General features: G+C 39.6%; 1 protein-coding gene across 2 annotated transcripts; it reads left to right on the top strand.

Annotated features, from left to right (window-relative positions):
• The first annotated feature begins 1290 nt into the window (after positions 1–1290).
• MBIP (MAP3K12 binding inhibitory protein 1) lies at positions 1291–17596 on the top strand. Of its 2 annotated transcripts, none has more exons than XM_074585182.1 (9): positions 1291–1465; positions 5822–5941; positions 7636–7857; positions 7971–8067; positions 9548–9613; positions 11328–11480; positions 13802–13899; positions 15415–15453; positions 16648–17596. In XM_074585182.1, the coding sequence occupies exons 1-9, from the start codon at positions 1334–1336 to the stop codon at positions 16753–16755; spliced, it is 1035 nt and encodes a 344-aa protein (XP_074441283.1). In that variant the 5' UTR covers positions 1291–1333; the 3' UTR covers positions 16756–17596. The 2 variants fall into 2 exon arrangements, with proteins under 2 accessions (XP_074441283.1, XP_074441284.1); XM_074585183.1 differs by having other exon boundaries at positions 16645–17596.
• Positions 17597–24031: the final 6435 nt, after the last annotated feature.

Genomic DNA, 24031 nt, shown 5'->3' with positions numbered 1-24031 from the left:
CTACTTGAGTCTTCTCAAATATTTAAGTTGGTTGCTGAATGGAGACACAGAATTCTATGTCTTCAGTTTAGCGGGATTTATTTTCACTAAATTAAGGTTTTATCTCGATACTTTAGAGAGGAATGCCTTTAAAAAACCCCCCAAAATATCAGTGAAACAAATTAATCTGCCATTTGAACACTTTTATTTAAGAATGCTTTAACATTTGCATATACAACAGCACTCACCATTTCCCAATGGAATAAAAAATATTGGGGGGGGAACAGGAAGGTTAAAGATAAGGGTATCAAAGGAAACATCAGGTAGAAAACCTTTGTCAGCATTCATTCTATCCTAGGAAAGAAATCAAGCAGACCATCTTAGAGGGAATACAGTCTTGCAAGCCCCATAATTAGAGTACTCTGACAAATAAGCTTGCTGTAAACAGAAGAGTTAAGGCTCTGAAGAGAAGCACATACAGATGTAAAAAAGTGAAGGTATAACCACATAAGCACAGCTGAAACAAGTGCAGTAACCTGATATACTTAAATAAACACATTGTCCTTCCCTCCATGAATAAGCGCTCAGTGGAAGCACTCCTATAAGCGTGCCTGCCACGGGCCTATGCTGACAGCTCTGTGGAGGCTGCTGAAGGGCTGGAAGGAGCCAGGAGGCAAAGAAAAAGATGAGGGAGTAAGGTCAGCTCGCAGGGAGAGGATGTCCCAAAGGAGTTCAAAGCCTGCTTGAACCAAAGTTGCCAAAGCAGCACACAGAGGTGGGCCTACACCCCTGGGCCAACACACCATGACTGTGACCACTGAGGTGGTCTTTTGCCTGATGGCTGCAATGGACCCGAGCTGAGAAGAGCTTCAGGGTCCCAGAGAGGCCAGAGTAAAAGACCAAAAGTTGAGATGCTTCCTCAGGCTTGGAAAACGGGGCTGGAGAGACAGGTACTGCGGGAGAAGATCCCCCTCACACCACAGCACGGCAGCCCTGGGGGGCAGAGGGGACCGGGCAGAGCCTACCCAGGACTGCCAGGCCTGAGGCTGCCTCACAAGACCGGGCCCTGCTGCCGCAGCCGAGAAGCTGCCCCGAGCCGCCCGCTCCTACGCGCTGGGGCAGAGCAGGCCTTACTCGAGCAAGGCAGCCCAAGAAGAACCCCTCGACCCCAGAGCCAGCCGTTATCCCCCCAGCCCGGCCATGTTAGCCGGCCGCAGGGGCGCAGCCCCCAATTGGCTGCCGCGCCTGTCCATCATCCCCGGGGGCGGGGCCAGCGGGCACGGCCACCCGAGGGGTTCGTCATCGCGGCGCGACGGCGGGGACGCTGTTGGCGGCCGCGGCCGGGCCCGGTGTCATGGCGGCGGCAGCGGCGGCGGCGCCCAGCTCGCTCCAGCCCGGCGACCACGCTACGGAGATGGGCGCCGACCCCGCGGCCTCGGAGGTGGCGAGCAGCGCCCTGCGCTCCCTGGCCGGGCTGGCGGGGCAGGTGAGTGTGGGGCGGGCGGAGAGGGTGGCCTGGGGCAGGGCTGGCCCGGGCGCCGCGGGCCCCGCAGCGCGCCCGGCTCGCCCCGCCCGCTCCGCCTTGGGGGCCCGAGTAGGGCCTGTTTATGCCTCACCCCGGCCTGCGGGGCCTTTGTGGGCTGCGAGGGTGAAGGACGGCGCCGGAGAGAAAAGAAGCCTGCCGCAAACGAGGGAGCGGCCTCGCTTCTGGGGGCTGTTTGACGCCTGCCTCCTATGAGGGCTGGGGGCCGACGGGGCCGGCTGCAGCCCTCCTGGCCTGGGCAGCCCCAGGGTGGGTGTCCTGCTGCTGCCTCTCACCGTCCTGGCCGTGCCTTCGCCTCTTGGGACGCCTCATGCCACCTTGTAGCGTGACGGATGATCTCTCCCATGAGAAACTGCAATCTGCCTAATTGCTGTATCTTAACAATTAATGATTCTGAATTGAAAAGCTACTAAAAGCTTACTGTGCATTAAATCAAAATAAATGATCAGGAGCTTGAAGCTAGCCTTGCCTTGGTAATAACGTACTATGAAACACACAGTGCATCTCAGTGGGTCAGAATTTTTAAAGCAGCTTTGCTCTGTGGTACTTAAGTTGAAACACCTACTTTAGGTTTAGTAATGGCTATGAATTATTTAACAGATGTTACGGTAGTGGTGGGAGGCCCTTATCAGGAGAAGGTTTTAGTAACAACTTAATTATTACCATAAATAATTTACAGATTAATTCCTTTTCCACTGTGGAAGTGTGTATGTGGTTCTGTGAAGGCAGTAGAAGCACAGTCTTGCTTCTGAAATTAGACAGCATTTTGAAGGTTGGGGGGTCAGATGATGAGTGAGATCTGCAGGAGATTATATAACTTAATATATGTTTACATTACAAAAATACTCAGAAATGGACTCAGATACAGAGGCAGTTTAGTAGTAGCTGCTGGCTGATCTGCAATTATTTTTTTAGAGCATTTCAGCTCTCATCTGAATAGAATTGTGTATTTCCTTCTCACCTCAAAGTCTGCTAGTAATTGTCTCTGTTTTCAAACAAAAGTCATCCAAAATTAAGTGCCTGAAAATTCCTCTCTCTAAAGTGATTAAAATCTACCCTAGCTTTTGAACAAGACTGCAGTGCTGAACAACTTGATGATCATACACTGCTGATCCATAGGATTACTGAAATGGGAAAACTATCTGTGTATTGAGGAAGAAATATCCCATAATTCTTCCTGGTGAAAATTCTAAGTGTAATCAATGAAGAACTAGTGACTGTCATTTTATCCAGATGCGAAACTGTCATTCATGCTATTGTTCTTACAGTGTTAACATGAGTGAAAAGCTGAACTCTTGTATTTATGAAAAACGCAAAGAAGAATAAAGAAAAAGTTTCCGAAGCTCTTAACTAGGGTACCCACCACAAGTTGAATGTAGTTTTGAAAACAATTAATTAAACACACTAGTTTCTCTCTCTTCTTCAGTGGCTTACTTGTTCTCCAAAGTTTGCTGTATGTCTAGCATGTCACTGGAGAGAGCTTAGTGGTTTTTAACAAGATATGGGTGTGCACAGACAATTGCAAGAGACTAGTTTAGAATTGCTGCATCCCCTCAGTGGAGTTACAGTAGTTGTGGTGCAGAGTAAAAGTGTCTTCATTGGCATTTGGAGTGTATTCTTTCCATGGAAACAAAGCCATTTTACTGTGCACTGCACTGAACTGTAAGTAGGGGTCAGGTTGCTCCCTTTTAGCTGAGAAGGCCCTTTTAATTGCTAAGTCATGATTGGTTCCAGTTGTTGAGTTACACTCTTGTCTGCCAAGACTTGAGTTCTGGTAGATTTAACTGTGATGTCTTACCAGCTTACTGACTCTAGCAATCCATCTGGCATTTTTGACTGAAACTATGGATTCCCATGTCCATTTTATAGAGATCAGTGAACACATGCCAGATTGTTAGCTGTCACAGTTTGTGATCCATCGTGGTAATTTGAGTTGGATTTATGCTAGCAGATTGGACTGTAAACAGGAATATTTCTGGCACATGAATTTTTTTACTAGAGCTATCACTTGCAGCACAGTGACTAGGAGGACATCTGGGCATAACAGCTCTTAAAACCAATATGACTGATCATGAAAAGTTCTTTAAACCCCAAGTGACAGTCAGTGTCTTTCATAAAACAGTTTCAAAGGGCTGAAATGACTTATGATCCTGTAAATTGCTACAGAATAGTCTGTGGACTTGTAAATATGCAAAGGCTTTGAAGTTACCAAATCACAGAATTTATAAACCTCTTGTCACAGTTCTTATGGGTAGAAGGATATGAAACACTGAGAAAACTAATTCTGTTGTACTAGAAACATGTTTGGATGAAGGCGGGGTTTATTCTTTGCTTATATTTAAAAATGCTGTCTATGAGTTTAAAATATCGCTGGTCTCTAAATTATTCTAAGAGAAAAGCTCTACTGGTTTCGCACATTGAACTCCCTGGACAGGAGTTACATGCTATGATATGAAGGCACACATCATCTGATTCTTTTTGAAAAAGGAGGCTTATTAGGAAATTGCAGCAGGACTCCTATTTTGTTGCATTACGATGTCTTACATCTACACCTTTTTTACCTTGTCAGTGGACTGTAATGCAGCATACAGCAGATGTTACTCTAGAAACTTTGGGAAGAAATACGTGCTTCAGATGACCATGTGTGCACAGTGGCTTAATTCTTAAAATAAAGTTCTATTCTTACTGAATTCTAAATACATTCTTGATTTTGCAAGGTGTTTAAAACTAGTATTTCCTAAAACAATTACGTTTCCTACCTCCTGTGTAGTTTAAGTACTAAACAGTAATAACCATTTGTATGAAAATTATCTAAAATACACTGTATATTTAGTCAGACCATCTCCTTTGATGTGTAATTTGGAATCTTAACGTTGGATTTAACAAGGCTGTTCTTTGACTAAAGAAGGAAGGCTCAAGCTTATAGTTCCTTACATACAAAATTGTGGTAATGCTGGGGTTTAAAACTAGCGTAGAACAACTTAGTGTGCCCTGCTTTGCCTTCAGAGTGATGGGGGCATTCTTATGTTTAGTTCTCATTGTTTACTCATACACTGTGAGGTGGATTCAGGAAAGAAGTGCATATGCATCTGTGTTCTTGTCCATAATATTTGATGCTGTTAGAAGTTAGATATCTGTATACCATATGTTAAAGGTCACTTTTGTCTTCTGCCTGAGGTCTCTTTTTTAACTTTTTTTTTATTATTTAAAAGAAATAAAATAGAAAGAGTGATATGTAGCTGTACAAATATGCATATGAGTTGGAATTCTGTGTCTCAGAGTACTTGTATGTCCTCTTGATTTTAAACAAGACTTTTATCTGTGTTTGGAATTTGGTGGATTGCTTATGGGTTGTTTGGTTGGAGAACAACCTGCTTGGCTTTGGGAAATAAAAGTGCTCATTAGTTCAAGATCTTGAGAAGAGCTTTAGTGTAACAAAAATGGCAAAGATGGGTGTCAAAGTGTGTAGTTCATAAGTGATTTTTAACAATCAGCTTTGTATTAGAAAGTGAAAGTTTATTTTTAACTTATAGAAGATACATAGATCATTTAAATAAAATACCAGATTCACTGTGTGTATTTCCCTTTATTGCTTTGGGAGTTAAATATTGCAATTCCTTGCCAAAGAGAATAGACTATGGCAATTGTTATTTTGATCTGAATGCTTATAAAGGAGAATAGTGTGATTTGGAAATGGGTTTCATAGTGGTGCTGTGTAGTCTAGAGTTGGTTTACTCTTGAGATTTTTTTAAAGATTTTTTTTTTAAATGCTTATTTTTACTATAAAGCCTCCTTTGGATTAGCAGCAAGTAAAAATTTCAAGAATGTGGCATGGTGCAGTATCAAGACCTTGGTCATAAAGGCTTAGATAGCCTTGCAAATCTCAGAATAAAATAGATGAACGTACAGGAGACTGCCATTCAGGGCGCGTTTCTTCCTACTTGTGGTTCTGTCACCTGCTAAAAGAAAAGATTTGAGCGATTAACATGAACAGTATGTTTTTGTATGATAGTTAATGAATTGAGAATTGACTAATGTTAAAGATCAAATTAATACAATGGAAGTGTGATGAGGCAGTAAGGAATTTTGAGTTTTTCAATATACTGTACAAATAGTAGCTTACTTTGAAAATGACAGCTGCTTCAATTATAATTAATGTCAAACCTCTCCAATGTCCTCATATAAAAATGGGGGCTGTATGAGATTGAGCGTAATTGTTGTCCTGTAGAAGTCTTGTATACTTTTGTGATGTTAATAACAACGTAATTTTTTTTTTGTGTTTCTTTTGCCCTCTTGAAGCTTAACCTTGGAGATGATATCGTGAAAGTTGTAATCGATTGGAGCAAGCTTCAAAGCACATCAGCACTTCAGCCAACATTGCTCTTTAGTGCACTTCAGCAGCATATTTCATGTTTGCAGGTAAATATTTCATTGGACACATTCAACTTGTCAAAAGTCATCAACAACTAAACTGTAAAATTTCAGTTGTTTTGATCTCATATTGCTATATCCAACAAAAAAGCATGTAAAAGTATTACACGTTTGGGATTCCACTGTGCTTCATAGGTACTCACACTTTCAGATTTTTCAGATTAGTGGTGGAAATAGCCACTGTAGTTGAGCAGGCTGAATAAATGCAGCCTCATTGATTTCTAGACTTGCATTGTAAATGTGATACATTTCCATCTATGGTGGGTTATAATTAAGCAATAAGACACGGCAGGTGTGTGTCATGCTATGATAATGATTCCATGCGTTGGGTGAGTTTTGAGGCTCATGGAGTGCTTTCAGTGGTTCAAGAAGTGGCATTATCCCAGCATGACACATCCTGGAGTGTCTTACTGCAATTAAATATATTTTCAGCATAGGTTTTTTTTTTTTTAAAGAGTAATTTCTTTGACATTAATGTCTCATCTTGCCAAGTAGCCAGTCACCATTACTGTCATTTCTTTTTAACTATTTGAAACTTTCCAACCCTGCCAAAAGTACATGTAATTTAGTTGCATGGCTCAACAAAATGCATGAGCAGTTTGTCAGCTGATTTTGACCTTGATAGTTCATCTGCAAAAGGTGGGGATTTGAATACCATTTTTTTGCTTGAGCTAGTCAATGAATTATTTCAGGTGTGTAGTACTGAGAGGGTGAAAAAGGAAGTTACTGTATTTGCTTGTCTGTAGGTAAAAGAAAGACCCTTTATGTTTTCCAGACATCCACCAAATCTTTGGTGGGATAAACAAAAAGAGAAAATATGCAAGATAAAAGCAAGTAAAAATTACATCCAACTGTAAGAACACTGCAAATAGGAATTTGATTCCATTTCAGGAAATGTGACTGGTAAAAATCACGTAGTCTTTAAAAAAATAAAAATAATTTATAAAGAGAAAATAAGCAGTGAAATTCAGACTAGGTGAAACTGGTAAAAATTAAAAAAGGTGTGACATATATATGTATTGAGGTTTTGTTACTACATCTTGTGTAGGAGTTACTGCAGTAGAATAATAAGTGTTTATTTTTGCTGCTACAAATGTCAGTGCATTCTCTCATTTAATTTCATGACCTAAGTAGATAATCAACCGTGTCAAGAAAAGCATGGGTTAAGGATAACACCTATATATTTCATGTCTGTGTTCTCCCATTCACTTGGGCAACTGCAGTTTCAAGTGGAGAATGTAGTGCTGTGGTGATAAAGTAAAGGCTTTACAGTGTGAAAGCACTGGCTTTCATGTTAAGGAGGAAAAATACTAAGCCTTACTGTTCTGAGTAGGCATTTGAATGACATGTTAATTAAGTGGCATTGGTGCCAGTGATTGAAGCTTTGATTTAGCTAGTAACAGATGAGTAGCAGGCAGATTTTTGCAGAAATTTGGGACTTTTCCTATACAAACCTCTAAAAGGCACAGGTCAAAAAGGTCAGAATTGTGGTGTGCACAGTATTTGAAACTATAGCTTTTTTTTTTTTTCATTTTATTACTGTGTTCCATCAGAGGCAGATGTTTTAATTCCTAAAATTATTTCCGTTGGTCTGTTTTAGAAATTGTAATAGTATTCGGCTCTTTGCTTTTGGGATTTTTTGGCTTTTTTTTGACACCTAACATACTGTTTTCTTTGTTCAGCCTCTTTTAGAAAAACTCCAGTCATTGATTAAAGAGGAAAATGTAGGCCATGTTGAACTTGCAGGTAAAACAGAAGGCCAAACTTGTGAAACAAGTTTAGATGTTTATGATGGTAACTGTCAGACTGAAGAAAAGTATGCAAGTTATGACTTGGGAGATCTGAAGGATTCTCATATTAATTTTGATCCAGAGGTGGTCCAAATAAAAGCTGGAAAAGCAGAAGTAAGTGATTTACCTATATTTAAAAAAAAAAAAAAAAGAAAAGTAAAAGACCTTTGTACATTTTAAATTTAAAGAATGAAATAGATATATGCCATCATGTTTATTACCTGCAGATTGACAGGCGGATATCAGCCTTCATCGAGAGGAAACAAGCTGAGATCAATGAAAATAATGTCAGGGAATTTTGCAATGTTATTGATTGTAATCAAGGTAACTGGCTAGCCAGACTTTAATCTTCATAGCAATTTAAGTGTTTTTTGTTTTCTGTTTTTTTTTTTTTTTTTTTTTCCAAAAGCACTACTCTGTATTTAAAACAGAACTTTATTTTAAGAGTAACTTTGTTTTAAAGTTAAGAACTTGCATGTGAACTGCAGATGTTGTCAGACAAAAAAAGAAAGTAGTCACTGGATGACAATGTTTAATGCATCCCATACAGAAAGATTATAGCTATTGCTGCCTTCATTTTAAGAACTGCTATCTTAAATCAGGTGACTTCATAGCTATTGTTCCCAACGTTTTAACTAGATGTTCCTTACAAAATCAACAGAATTGCAATTCAGAGACGCCTTGTGAATTGCATATTCAAATTGAAGTTACTTTAATGCTAGTTAAATTACAAAGAAGTATTTTTTGCAATCAATTTGAATTACTAACTACTTAGAATAACTTTTTCCTTTCAACATTACTCACACTACTGGTGTTTTTTAATGCAGCAACTGGCACAAAGTAACCAAACAATCTTACATCCATCTGCTAGGCTGGATCCCATTAGCACGATCAGTAACTGTGTAACCGAATGCGTCTTAAAAGTGAAGACACTTTTATATACATAAGTAGTACGGAGACATTTTCTAAGTACCCGTGAACCCAGATGTGCATTGTCTCTGTGATGTACTTATGCTTTTAGAGATCAAAGCTTATTGTTCCGTAAGCTTTATAGGAAGAGAATTTAACTCCTTGAATATTAGTTGGAATGAAAATGACATCTGAAGTCTAGTAGAATATGCTAGATAGTAAAATACTGATTCCTAAGATTGTTAATTACATACAGAAGAAATGATGATAAGACCCTCCTTTGTATGTTCAGGCATAACAAAATATATGTAAAGCTTTGGTGTAATGAACAGAGATTAAAATATAAACATAAGAATAAAGTTAGATGGTCTGTACTGTAGGTTTTTATGGTTAAACAAATGAAAGAAGTCACAGGCATCAGAATAAATGCAGGAAGGTGAGAAAAGAATGCTCATGAGTAAACCAGAGCAGTCTAAAAATAGGAGAACAGTTTCAAAAAAGGACATAAAAACCAGAGTAACGGTGGTAAGCAGGGAAAAGACTTCTATCCAGGAAGAAAGAAATAAGTTAAAGAGAAACGCAGTGAAAAGTAAAAACCAAATAAAATGTAAATTTGAATAAACTTGGTCCTGATCCAATAAACTTTTATATACACATGTGCATACGTTTATATAAGTGACTTACCCAATTAAAAACAGTAGGTCCATGCAAGTGTGTGAAATTATTAGTGAGCAAGTGTTTGTAGAATGAATGAAATAGTTCTTATGCTTTTATTGTATGAAAAATTTTAATTAGACTTGTTAAAAGCCTCAAAGCTGATGATGGTTAGAATATTTTAAATTATAAATACCTAATTAGGACCTCACTTTTTATATTATTATTATTATTTGTTTAGAAAATAGCTGTGCCAGAACAGATGCAATTTTCACACCCTATCCCGGATTTAAAAGCCATATAAAGGGTAAGCAACTATTTTAATACCCATTTATTAAAAGTGTCCAGATAGAACAGCACTGATGAATTTTTGATTTAAAAACTTCTTATAAAATGCTCAAGAAATGCAAACTTAACGTACTGATTTTTCTACTCTAGTGAGTAGTTTTACATCTTCACTTACTTCTCCAAGTTTTTCAATCCTGTAACTGTTTCGTTAAGCTGATGGTTGTGCACTAAAGATCAAAAAAAAAAAAAGTGGCCTATTTTCATTGTCTGAAAGGAAAGATGCAAAACATAAAGCAGGACAGAGAAGCTGAACTATTCTTGGCTTTTCTTCTAAGGTGAAACCAGCATCCAGTTAAAGAATTGAGATTAAATAAAATTGTCTTCTATTTTTGTGTTAGTTAGTGTAAGTATATTGAATTAGAAAATAGTTTTGGGACACAGTGGAAGTTGCGAGATAGGTTTATGGGAAGCGGCATGCTGGGGAACAAGCTTACCACTGCACTACCTTTTTGGAAAGGAGTAAATAGTGTAGAAATGATTGTCCAGCAGAAGTTACGTATCAAAGATTGCTTGGCCATCTACTACTCTTTAGGTGTATGCAAGTTGCTCTGTGTTTAAAAACAAGCAAGTAAAATCTGCAAAGTGAGAATGAAAGTAACCCTCTTCCATTTTTGAGAGTGGTAGTATTCAGTTATCCACTTGATATTGGTTCTAGAAACTAATTCATTATACTGAATTCTAAAATTCAGAATAATACTGTGAAGCACAATGATAGGTATAAGCATTAAAAGGTCTGATGAGCTAAGAGGGAGGTGGGGAAGTGAGTTTGAGTTTAGAAACTTTCACTAAGAACTCCTTTCAGTGGTCACTTTTTTAAGCTGAGTGCTAGTTGGTAACTTGGATGGTAGTGTATTATAGGAAAAAAGAAAAGTTTGCGCTTCAAGTAACTAAAACCTGAACAGTTCATAACTGAAACATGAATAACGCTTAGAAAGGAATTGGAAATAAAACCAGCATAAACTGAAGCAAAAATGTAACATGGGGCCTTCATGAAGTACTGAATAAGGAAGTGTGTGCTTCAGTGTCTGGAGTTGACAGCACAGTCTTTAAGTCTGCAGTACACTGCAGAAGTCCTATCAGGAAGGACATGAGAAATGACTGTGATTTAAAGAGAAGTGACCAAAATCTTCTGATGAAGGCATGGTTCAGAGGGGGAGAAGACAGACCCAGAAGCAGCTGAACCAGTCATTAAAGCTGTTCCCTGAATAACAAAAATAAGAAGAGAACTTTTCTTGCTGAGATTCGGAGCGGTTCTTCTAGTTGTATACCTCCCCTCATCTTCATGTATTTATGATGCTTCCTGTAGTATTAGGTCTGGCCTCTTCTTTGCATTCATAACAGCTCACATGTGCAACTGCTGACATAGATATCGGGTTCTCTGCTATTTATCAGCAGCTGATGACAAATTCTTGATACTGCCATTCTACATGAATGTATGAGTAATTCTTTTACTTTGCATATGTAAGGTCCTAGGTTTTTGTTTAGTTTAGTTATTCATGCAAAAATAAGAAAATACTTGAACCTTTGATCTTAATGTGTGTGGACCCTTCACGTGAGAGACTGGTGTGAAAATGATTTAACACAGGTTTTCATATTTTAATATTGATTGTTTTAGTTAGATGTACTTTGTCTTTCATCTGCATATATGTTAAATTTGTGTTCTCTTTACCTAGTTTCTAGGGTAGTAAATACATACGGACCTCAGACTAGATCTGAAGGAGCACATGGGTCCAGTCACAAAGCCACTGTACCCATTCATGATTGTGGAAACCAAGCTGTTGAGGAGAGATTGCAAAACATTGAAGCACACTTACGGTTACAAACAGGTTTGTATCATGTTTTAATTGCGACGTCAGCATGCCAGTTTGTACCGCAGTTATCATTACTGTAGTAAAACTGGGCAAGTCTATGAAAACTGTGACTGTAAAAACAGTCGATAGATCCACTGAAGGTTTTAGTAACCCTAAGTACTACAGTCTAATGTTTAGGTTCTTATACCCAAAATGGAACCCATATGTATGCGCAAATTAGGATGCAGAGTTAGTAAATCTACACTTGTGGTAGTGGCAAACGAGAGGCACTTCAGAACAGGATTTAAAACAATCTGGAATATTTGGAGGTAGGGCTTCTCCACAGCCAGTGGAGTCTTTCTGCCTTGACCCACCAAACAGGAAAAGCTGAGGTTAGGACTCAGTCCTGCTTCATGGACGTCTTGTGGGCTGGGAAAGGGATGAACCCAAAAGACAACCTGAAACCTTTTCCTAAAGGTGGATGATTCTTGAAATACAGTTAGGTGAGAAGCTTATTTCCCAGAATGTGGGAAACTTGTTGTCAGTACTTCCCTTTAGCCATGCAAACATGAGTCCACACCTTTCACTAAAGTAAAAGCTGTAGCCACCAGGCTAATGACTTGTTTTAAGTAGTTGCTTTCCTCACTCCAGCTTTCTAGAATATAAATCAATGAGGCACTTATGAAGGAGGAATCTGTATTTTTCCTGAAAAATGTTTTCAAAACAGAACAGAAGTCCAGATCTTCACCTAATAAAGTGAACGTTCTAAGCATTGTGCTGCAGACGCACTGACTTTTTTTCTCTTCTGAATACTGAATAGATGCCAGTCCATTCTCTAAGAATATGGTGAACATTGACTAGATTACTAGACTCCTGTGAACGCATACCGGATCAAAGTCCTCTGGCAGCAAGTAGAGTAGGCTACTCATAAATACTGTTGAGGCAGCAGTCAGAACTTGACTCTCAGCTGTAGAGCTATCTCAAAAATAAGGTGGTTTTTGTGCATGGAAATAGAATTTGCAAGTAGATGGCCAGCATTAAGGTAACAATGTGTATTATGCATATCAGGGATAATGATTGGGGGTAGCTAAGGAGGGGCCCTTGCTTCCAAGTTGTGCCTATAATTTTGTTTGAAGGAACAGGTCAGCTAAACTACAGTATAGGGGAAGAGCATGAAAGTGTGCAATTCCAGCTCAACTCCTGTCCAAATCAGCATTCCTGGGGAAGGTCTCAAGGTCATTTGTTACTTACCTCAGTAGCTGTGCAAAAAGTATTCATCTGAACTGGTGACCTGCCTTAGCTACCTGCTGGCCAGTTTTTGTTTCTGATGGCTGAAAGAGTTGTTCTTGACTCACCTGCTGTTTTTCAGAATGGCTTCTTCTAGTGCTAGTACTGCTCTTTTTCCTTTACATTAAGAGACAGCAATATTCAGAAGAGTGAGAGGTTAGCCGATTTAATTAGTAGCTGCTGAGTGATGAGTAGAGAGCAGAACTGAAGGAGGGAAGCTACCCGCAAAATTGCCTGTCTGAAGTGGGGAAATAGATGAATGGTAAAAAAAACCCATTAGTGCTTATTTCAGTAGTTTGTGGAATAGAATTGTCTTACCTAACAGACCTAGAAAATAAATGGAAATGTCTGGCGTGTCTTTTGATCAGTTCTGTTCTTACATGGGGAAATAAGCCCAAGCTGCTGTAGTATAGCTGCAAACGGCAAATGGGCTGAGGTGGGTTTTTTTGTTGCTGTTGTTTTTGTGGTGTTTGAGGGTTTTGTTGGGTTTTTTTGTTGTTGTTTGGATTTGGTTTTTTGTTTGTTTGTTTTTGCCAAAGCTCTGGTATTCCATTCCACACACACATTCCCCACCCCTGCTTCTCTCATCTGTCGCCAGGTAAGCACTGTTCTGTGTCAAGCACAACTCATACCTGTCCTCTAACTTCTGATGCTCAGAGGAGATAAGTTTCCTTCAGAACAATCTTAGATATCAATGCTGAATTAATGTGTGGTCTGCCATCCCATTTGCTTCCTCCTGGTGCTGCTGTCAGTTTTGAAGTGGTAACATTTGGTGTGTGATCAATGTATTGTAACAGCGATCATAAGTTGTTCCAGGGACCTTGTCAGACATATTTCAGTCACTTCCATAAAGTTGTCTGTTGGCTTCACTGACTGCACTGGCTTATCAATCAGGTTTTACCCTGAATCATTTTAATTACCCTTCCTTTTTATTCCATGCGCTCATTCTGTTTCAGCTACTGCTTGATAGCTGGACTTGAAGAATTCACCTGCAAAACTTGCAATCTTTAGTTTAAAAAGTTATTCAAGTGCTTTTCCTGATTTCTTTGTGTTCGTACTGGTGTGTTTAGGTGGTCCTGTGCCAAGAGACATTTATCAGAGAATTAAGAAGCTTGAAGATAAAATCCTTGAGCTGGAAGGACTGTCTCCTGAATATTTTCAATCTGTAGTAAGAAATTCTCTCAACTTCTTTTAGCATAGCTAAATGCATTTGGGACTTTTGTGCTTAAATCTTTGGTGTATGGACAAAAACCTAAGGAGTCAGAGAGCAGATGCTTTTGGTAGACAACTCTGGCTTGGTGTAATGGTTATATTTCATGTGGACCATCTATGTAAGTTCATATTTCTCTGCCTAATTTCTCATTTGAAAGAAAATAGTATTTGTGGGGGGAGGGGGGACGAATTGCAGCCACCCAAGCTTAACTAATGTGTAAGAAATCATAGAATGTTTTAGGTTGGACGGGACCTTAAAGATCATCCAGTTCCACCCCAGGGACACCTCCCACTAGACCAGGTTCCTCAAAGCCCCATCCAGCCTGGCCTTGAACACTTCCAGAGTTATAGAATCATAGAATGGTTTAGGTTGGAAGGGACCTTAAAGATCATCTAGTTCCAGCCGCCTGCCATGTATTGTATGAAATGTATCATACAGGTTGTATTTGTGTGTCATGTCCCCCCCTGCCTTTTGTTTCTTATGACAAGAAAATTGACTAAACTTTTGATCTCAGTGCAAATCATTAATGGCTTAAATCAGCTGAAATCCTTTGGGCTCCTGTACAGGATTTGATTACTAAAGATCAGCTATGTGAAATAACTTCCAATAGGATGAGAGAGTAAACCTTTAAAAGGTTGATTTTATGACTCTTGGTTTCTTTGTTGCTAGTCGTCGGGCAGAGTCTTTGGGCAGCCTGAACAGTAAACCTTATTCTTCACTCACCAAAGATGATTAGGGCAAAGAGAACATTGGTCGTTACTAAATCAGGGTCTGCTTGGCTGTAGAAATTTCTTGTCTGTTATCTTGCTCTTCTTTCCCCACATAACAGTAAGAATGCCTCTTTTACTGTTGATCATATTTTAATTTATATCTTCTCCCTTGAGACCAGCCAAAGAAGAGTGAACAATTAAAAATCAATAACAATATTGATCAATTTTTGTTTCATTTTTTTTTGTTTGTGTTGGAGACCAATGAAGTCCTGTATTTATGAGGCTATTCCTTCAAGTTGTTGGAAACCAGAAGTTAAAACATATACTTTTATAGGCTGAAACTTCCGCAGAAAGTGCTTTAGGATCTTCTGTAGAATGGGGATCTGGGAAAAATTTGTGATGGTGGCAGTAGTAGTGTTGCATACATATTGGTGTGGATACAGGAAAATTTTAGGGAGAAAAATACTGACAGTTTCAAAAGCTGGGTATTGATCTTGGTTTTGTCTGAAGGAAGCTTCAGTTAAGTTGTTATTTGTTGGCTGCCAAGCACAGAGAAGCTTCAACAGCTTCTGACTGCTCTCCAGTAGTATTTCTCGTGATCCAAAGTACACTTAATTATAAAAAAGATTTCTTTAATTCATGGAATGGCAGTCAGTGTTCTTTCTGTACTTTAAAGACTCTTGTCAACGTTGTTACAGAATTACTTGTGGTCCTCTGTCAGTGCAACATTAAGGCTGTTTTGATTATGTCTTTTCTTTAGAGCTGTTCTGGCAAGAGGAGAAAGATTCAACCTCCCCACGTAAGTGCTGTTAACTTTTGTTTACCTTAAGTTTAGGATGTTCTGAGTGAAAAGTAATCAAAAGTTGTACCAAGCAAGTATCTTAACTTCTCAGAAACAGCTGCATCAGTATTGGATAGGCTGCTGACAAAAAAAGAGAGGGAAGGAGAAAGAAAGTTAATGTGTGTCACAATGAAATGAGTCTTGTATGAGTCTGTACTAGGGTATGTTAGTTAGTGTTTTTACCAGTTAGAAGGATGATAGAACAAAATAAATCTGTAATTACGCTAATCAAGCTGGGGGTAAAAAGCAATATGTGAATTCTGATCAGATGCCTGGTAACATCTTCTGGTTTTGTTTTGTGGCTTGGTGTTTTTTGTTGATTTTTAATTATTTTTTTTTTTATTCACTTTATTAGTTTATGAAGAGACAATAAAAGTAGAAATGTCTGGCTCGGAAAAAGTGTTGCAGAGCTACCTGACATTATGGTAGATATTAACCTAAGTCAGTGAGACTTTCCATTTTCACACCACCATCATGGGATGCGGGGAATGCATTAACCACATACTTCAGGCCACAAGAGAGAATTTCTTCTCAGTGCAAGTGAGACCGTAGCTGGAACACTGTCTGCTATTAGCCATCACACTTGGAGACGGATGGATGGGGGAAAGTGCTTAGAATGGGATGTGGGCCATCTGAGACCTGAGGAAGTAGGCTTGTTTACATGAGAAAAAAATCCTCCATATTTTGAAATATCCTGAAATATTTTTTATAAAAAGTATGATAACCAGTTCTTTGTATAAGAAGAGATCAAAAAAATTGTCAGGTTAATTGGGCACAGAGGAGATTGGTGTTGGGCAATAGGAAATAAATCCTTCATTTGTAAAGCTAGGTTCTACAAGATCTAGATAATCTTGTCCAGTGTTTTAACATCAAAGAATTTTGTGGTGGTTTTTTTTTATGAACGGGTTAAACAAGCATCTAATGGAAATAGCCTGGATATATTGATCCATGATTAGGACCGTCGGTTTCTTCTGAGTTTACATTCTTTTTCTTTCAAGTTTCAATAGCCATAGACTAGATTCAGACAATTCTGCAAAAGTATTTCTATCATTTAGTGCAATATGCAGTGACCTCAAGTATCAAGTGCTAGGCCACTTCCCTAGCAATTACAAGATGTAAATGATTGTGGGTTTTATTTTGTTCTTTTAGCAGAACTATTCCTTGGCTGAACTTGATGAAAAGATCAATGCTATAAAACAGGCATTACTGAGGAAAACAAAAGAAAGCAAGTCCAAGGAGGCTGAGCATCTGCTTCGATAAAAAAAAGAAAAAAAGTCTTTTCAGAATCCTCATCACGCTTTACGCATACCTAAACCATAGACCTGAGTAGTGTTCATCGGGGATGACTTTAGCAATGAAAGCATTTAAGCTTTTTTTGGATGATCTTGAAAGTTTCTTTCAGAAGAACTCATTTAAAAACAGTCTTATTAATGAAATAGTTAGTTTAAAATTAAGAATGTTTTAGGAATAGCATTCTAATAATCCATTCCCTTCTGTTATAAAGGAGGATCGCGTCATTGTTCATATGTGGAAAGTCTTAACCCACATACAAAAGCTACATTTCATGTGTAATTCTTGGTGATTGAGTATTCAAAAGGGCTATCCTTTGAATACTTTTCATGTAAGTAGTTTGCATAGACTTGTGAAATAAAATTAAATACTTCCTCATAAGTGATCTGTCTTAAGAAAAAAAATTACAAACCCACTTGCAGTATGCATGCTTAGCTGCATTTTTTTCTGTATTTGTTATTATTTTCACAGCTGTTAGAAATGCAGCAAATTGCATTTCTGTTTGAAGGATGGTTATGGAAAACCTCTATGTGTAAATAGAGACACGTGTTCTTCACTTCCTCAGTGTCCTGTAGGAATTAAAACTTCATACCCTGCTAATGAACTTAATATATCTAAAGACTGCTCCAGGGGAGGTTTTGAGAAGCATGACAGCTTCCCTTCCTTCCATATGCATGCTTACGTGACTTCTGAAGCATGGGTGCTGGGTACATAGTTTAAAGTCAGACCTTTGACCACACACTGTAGTGTGATTTTTGTTTGTTGTTGTGTTGTTTGTTTTTTTTAAATAAACCATTTTCTATTTATACCAGTTCTTTAGTTTATTTGCTGTCTCTGTCTTTATTGCAGTTGAGAAGAAAAGTATCAGTTATGGAGGGAGTCTTTTATGTTAAGGGCTCTGCTTACAGCAGTCATTCTATCGATGGCCCTCTATTGGTCTCTGTGATAGGCGTTACGAACAACACTGACTGGACACAGTCTTGCACTTTGAAGAATTGTAGGCATTTCCTGTGGTTTCATGTTCTTATCTAGACTAACATTTATTGTAGCAACTGCACCTAATGTTTCTCTGAATGTGAGCCAGCAGAGGTGGGAGAGGAAGCTGCTTGAGCTCTGGTCCTAGCTTCAGGAAAGAAGACAGCATGATAGTTGCCTGTTCAGATGCTTAGCGTCCACCCAGAAAGAGATTAACCCAAGCAGCCATGAGTGTCCCAAATACAACATTGGATACAAAGAGGTACTTTTGCAGTTGAAGACTGTGACCTGCCTATGTGTAGGACCATTACTCAGATTGTATGCTATATATCAGTACGGTATCCTGCAGAGACTTCTTTTGTTATGCAAAGTATTGCCGTTGTTGAAAATCCTGACAGCTCATGTTATTAGGGGTATTTTGGTGAAGCAGCACAGTGAGCTGCAACTTTTGCCTCTAGTAGGTGAACTTTACTTGCTGTCTACAGAACTTTTTTTTTTTTTTTTTTTTGGTACTGTGTCCCGAGAGCCATAGCTCAAAAGAGTACAGTGTGGATATAATGTGCCCAGCACTGCAATGTTCACACAGGAGTGCTTGCAAGAGCGGTGGGAGGTGTCTGCTAGAACTGGGGACAGGAAGGATGACCAGAGGGGGTTTAGCTTTTATAAAGCAGTAGCTTCTACTCATGTACATCATAATTCAACTACTGGTGGGACGTGCTGGCTAAGTCTACTGCATTTGCACTACGCAGTTTTCTCTGGAAAATTCTGGAGTGAAGCCCTGGAAGAGATTAACCTGTGGCAGATACCTAGGTCTGAAAGATATGTCTAATATTAAATTATGTGTTGTTAGTTTACATTAAAACAAGTGTATGTGTGTATATATATATATATAAAAAAAAATACTTCAGTCCTCATCTGAGGTCAGTTCTTGGAATAAATTGCAAACATGGCTGATTTGCTCAAGGGAGACTGGTACAAAAAGACTGCATTAGCAGTTTCAAAGTGGCTTTTTCTGTAGTGAATTGCCTGCTACTTGAAAGATCTTTGCCATAGGATTCTCCTTCTGCATCTTCTCAAGATGGCAGCAACGTAGCAGTTAAGGGTTGAAAGCATAATGAAGATGAATTGTAGCAAGACAATAGCTAAGGATACAACAGCAGAAGTACTCTGGATGATAACTTATTAGTCCTATATACTTTATCAAATAAATGCTACGGATACACTTGAAAAATGTCAAGGTATTCATCTGGCTTTGTTATTGGACCTTTGCCATTCTTTGGTTTCAAGTTGTTAATTTCTTGTATGCTTAACGCTAATGTGCACATCCTGTAAAAATTTTTTGGAAAGATACTCTCTCTGCTACAAGTTGCACGTTAAAAGTAGTTGCAGATTTCAGAGGGCTGCCAAGCTGTTGGAAGTTTCCCTTCCTCCGCTGTGACTTTTATGCATAGAGGGATGGGGGAACAGGACATCGTTCTTGTATTCAGCGCTGCTGTCTTACCAGTTTATCCTTGCTTGCCTTTTGTCTCTTTGGGCTTTAACTTCTGCAACTAACTTCCACTGCACGAACTATTTCTGCAGCAAGAGATGCGTTACCTAATCCACCACATCCCCATAATAAAGGAGATGCAGGATAGACTTCTTACACTATCCATTTTCCAGAACTACCAATTATGCCATTTTTCCTCTGCCCCTGAAACACTACGGTGCTTGCTGACAGGTGGGGCTGCAATAGCTAAAGTCTGAAAGGTAACCACAAACGAAGCAGAGGAAGTGTTTACTGTCTTGGTGGTGTGTTTCAACACCGTGACCAAGACCTTTTTACTGATGGGCTGATCTGCACTCCCTTTCCTCTAAAGGGTCACACCAAGGTGTTCTTAAGAAGAGAACTTTATCTTTGTTAAACATCTTCTTTTCCTCCTCCACTTCCAGCTAGAGGTAGCAGTACAATGTAATACTGAGGGTACCTTCCGGCACACAAGGTTTTCCTCGGGCTGCTCCTGGCATCCAGAAGCCTGTGTAGCGAGAAGCACTGCTGTGCCTGCTGCCTACTACAAAACATTTCTCCTGTGGCAAAAGGCCATTTTTGAATCCACACTGGCCAAAGGACTGGTTTAGATATGCAAGTTCATTCCAGACAGGAATTTACTGAACAGAGAAAACTATACCGAAGCATTTTTGTAGGTCAGTTAGTTAGGTGATCCAGCTCACCACCCTCCAGCATACGTAATCCTAGTAATGTTAAGTGTTCGCCTGGGAAAGGACAGTAGCGCTTCTGTGGAAATAGCTCCACTCCTGCAGCTTGTCTGCAGCTCAGTGAGAACAGCTATCATATGGCAGCAAGCATTCTGCCTGGCTGGCAGTCCAGAGCTCTCTAGTTTGCAAGCAATTTGAGAAGGTTTGCTTCTGGTTTTCATGTCAGATGGTATCTCAGTCCGTGAGCAAACACACTGCCATAAAAATGATAAACATAGAGCAGATTCTTCATTAGCTCAGGCTCACAAGCAAGCGTGCTGTTTACTAAAAGTCTATCCGGCCTTCAAGACGTGGACATTTGAGAGGAGGTCCCAGCACCGGCCCCCACCCCCAGTCAGCAGTAGAAATCCTATTGACATCAGTCACGCGTGAATGCCATAGCTGGATTCTAGGATTTGTTACTGGAGTCACACAAGAGGAAGAAAAGCAATTCTCTTAGGACAGTGTGAAGCCCTAACTTGGTAGTAGATCAAAACCACACGGATTTGGGTTACACGACGGTAATTTTGTCTACGGGGCTTCCCTGTTGAGGGCCTCTTGCGCTGAACGTAACTGCAACCCATGGCAGGATGCTGTATCACAAGGTTCAGATGAAAGTTGGTGAACCTTTCCCACACATACATATATATAATATACAGATAATATAAACACACATATATATATGATATACACACACACGTATATATAATCTATATATGTTAAAATTGCAGGCAATTGCATTGCTTAATTAATTGAGCCAGGTTTACCATTGTTCTGGTCTACAGCTATTCCACATTACCAACACCAACAAGCTCATTCTGCTGTACCCTGGCAGGAAAAGAAAGAATGACCACGGTGTGTCCTCCAGGGAGAGATTGCAAAGCATTCCAGGCTGCCAAGGCTCTTGGCTGAGCTGCATCTCTCTGCCCTGAAGAAGGAAATACTTAAAATCTCTGTAGCCAGCGAAGAACTGAAAGGACAGCTTGGTTTCCACTGCAAGAAGTCGAGACAGATTTGTATCCCATCTGCAATATGTAAAATTTCACAGATAAAACGAGGCATTCTGTCTCCTTATTCATGCTTACCTGAAAGCTGATCTAGACATCTTCCCAGGTTTTGCCAGAGTCCAATAGCCTGTGTTTCACACACCACCTCACTTATTAAGGACTTCCAGTTACAAGACAAAAAAGACAATCATACAGCACTGTAAATTTGGCATTAATTGTTTGAGGAAGATGTCTAAGAGCATCACTTCTAAGCCAAGAACGTTTGCTTCCCTTAGGGACTGCTTCCCGTTGCTGTTTCGCACCTTGTGCGAGGGCTGCAGTAAAGCGCTGGAGGTCGTGTTACCGTACAGTTCTGCAACATGTGCGTGATCCGTCTCTTTGCTTCAGGCTCCCCTGAGTAGGGAGCGATTCAGCGCTAGGAGGCTAATTTCTTGCAGTTGAGTGCAGGATTTTAATAAATAAACCCAAAAGTGAAGTGCCCTTTTGAACAGCCCTCGTATCAGCAGGTAATATCAGTAATTTGGGAAACCCAAACCATTCACCATTCCATCCAATGTATTGTGATCAGTGCTGGGTCTTTTATTTATTTTTTTTTTAAACACATCATAGGTTATCTCATTTGTTTTAATTAAGACCTTATATGACCACTGAGAAATTTTAACCCCAGAATGCCAGAGATACATTATTTGAAGAAGTAGTCAAAACACTGAACTAAAAAATATTTTTGATTGATGAGTTTGCAAATCATTTGCACCAGTTAGAACAAACAAAACATTTTCTACAGTAACAGATGCTGAACCATCCTCTCCTGAATGAAGGCATGGAGAGGGGACTTTGAAGAGGGGAAAAAAAAAAAAAAAAAGTCTCCAGAAAGATTCCCTTACAGATATTTTTTCCCTTCTCCCAGAAATGCGAGTGTTTCCCCTAACCCTTCCTGTTGAAGACTTGCCGAGTGCTTCAGGCTTCTGTATCAGTAGGAATCTCTCTACCCTGATTTCAGCTGTGCTATCACATGAACCCATATAATCCTCTCACAATTGCTTGCTGCCTCGAAGCATGGCAGAAAGTGGATGAAAACTACTCGCAGTCCTGTGGGGATCCCCACAACCTGTCCAAAAGCATTGGGCCACAACGTTGCCTCTGCTGCCAGCGTTGCCTTAGCCCAGATAGCGTGCTCCTGGGGCTAGGAATAGGATTTGCTGTCCTCTCGGGTAATCTATCCCACCCAAGAGCAGCGAGACCACTCAAGTGGTCTCCAGGAGATGAGTTTTCTTGTTGTTGCTTCCTAGGATATATGGATTTGATTTCTTCTGACTTCAGGCGCTACCTGATGGGGAGAGGTGGGAGTACGTAGTGTAGAAAGTCTAATTGAGAACTAAGAAAAAAGAAAAAGCACATTTAAACAACTGCCTCTGTAGATCTTCTAATGAAACTGCCTTGTCATGGGCAAAACACTTAGAAGTAACAATGAAAAGAATAGGCATTGTTTGAAGCTATTATTTAGAAATCATCTAAATTTTTAAAGGTTAATTAGTGTAATTTACCCATCTTGGTTATTAAAAAGGGTTATACATGAACAATAAACGTAAGAGTTCAATCCATTTTATTTCCACAGTTGATTCATCCACATCTGTTTAGCTTTTTATGACCATCTAATTGATTTGTAGAATTCTGTCCAGTACAGATGGGCTACTGTTCATGACTACTTTCATACCATTTATATTATTGTTGCTCTGATTTTTATTCAAGGCCAAACAGAGGGGAACACAAGAGTGTGATGTTCACCTAAACATAACAATGACATTAAATTTCTATTTGGCTCCGAGACAAGAATAGATTTGTGGAGACAATCCACTATGAATACAAATAAGTTGTTTATACATAAATATAATAAAATTTCTTACTTAATTATGACCTATTTAACCGGTTCTACAATATGTTCTGTTATTATGAAGTTTTGTAGCAACAGCCAGGCTAAATCAATTGTCACAAACTCATTTGGCTCAACACTAGAATTATATCCCTACTAACACTGGCAAGAGAATAAAAGCTATGCCCCTGTAGCCTGTTCTATGACAATTCTGATGTCTATACATAGTGTCCCATGCAGCTGTAGATGCATATACTACGTTATTTTATACATAGAGAACTTTGCATTTGATGGAGACTCTCTCACTTCCCTTGGACTTGTCGAAATGAAAAGTTGGCTTGGTGTTTTCCACCAAAAAGTCTCCTCTCCGTCTGTGAAAACACATTGCATGACAAGCCTTCACCAAGTGCTGGCCTGTAAACCTAGCTCTTCCTCTGCTTCTTTTTTGAGTCTTCCGGGTACATGGGGAGTAGTTGGGATAACCTGTGCTGTAGTTGTCTTTATACAGAAGAATTGTTATCAACCCCAGACCCTGAATCATCCAAATCATCCAAAAAATGAAGAAAGTGCCCTTCATTACCCAGCAGTCACAGAATCGTAGGGTTGGAAGGGACCTCTGGAGATCATCCAGACCAACCCCTCTGCCAGAGCAGGGTCACCCAGAGCAGGTTGCACAGAAACACGTCCAGGTGGGTTTTGAATGTCTCCAGAGACGGAGACTCCACCACCTCTCTGGGCAGCCTGTTCCAGTGCTCTGACACCCTCAAAGTAAAGAAGTTCCTCCTCATGTTTAGGTGGAGCTTCCTATGCTCAAGTTTGTGCCCATTACCTCTTGTCCTGTCGCTGGGCACCACTGAAAAGAGCCTGGCCCCATCCTTCTGACAACCCACCTCCGCTTTATGTAGTTGGAGCTTTGTGTGCGTAACCTGTATGTATAATAGCAAGAAAGCAAGATGTATACAGAATTATTGCAGTAATGAGAGATACACTTTCATGTCAGTGAGTTTGTACACACCATACTGTAGACGTTTGCTTAAGCATGCCAGCTGCTTTCCTTGACCACCACACAGGGAATTAATTTTTTGGTCAGTCGCAACAGCCACCACTAATAAATTTGAAGAAAACTAGCAAGGAGTCGTACCAACCAGATGCTTCTCTG

This window comes from Larus michahellis, chromosome 4, assembly GCF_964199755.1.
Source record: "Larus michahellis chromosome 4, bLarMic1.1, whole genome shotgun sequence".
Classification (NCBI taxonomy): Eukaryota; Metazoa; Chordata; class Aves; order Charadriiformes; family Laridae; genus Larus; species Larus michahellis.
The sequence above is the reverse complement of the archived record's forward strand: the minus strand, read 5'-3'. Positions and strand labels throughout refer to the sequence as shown.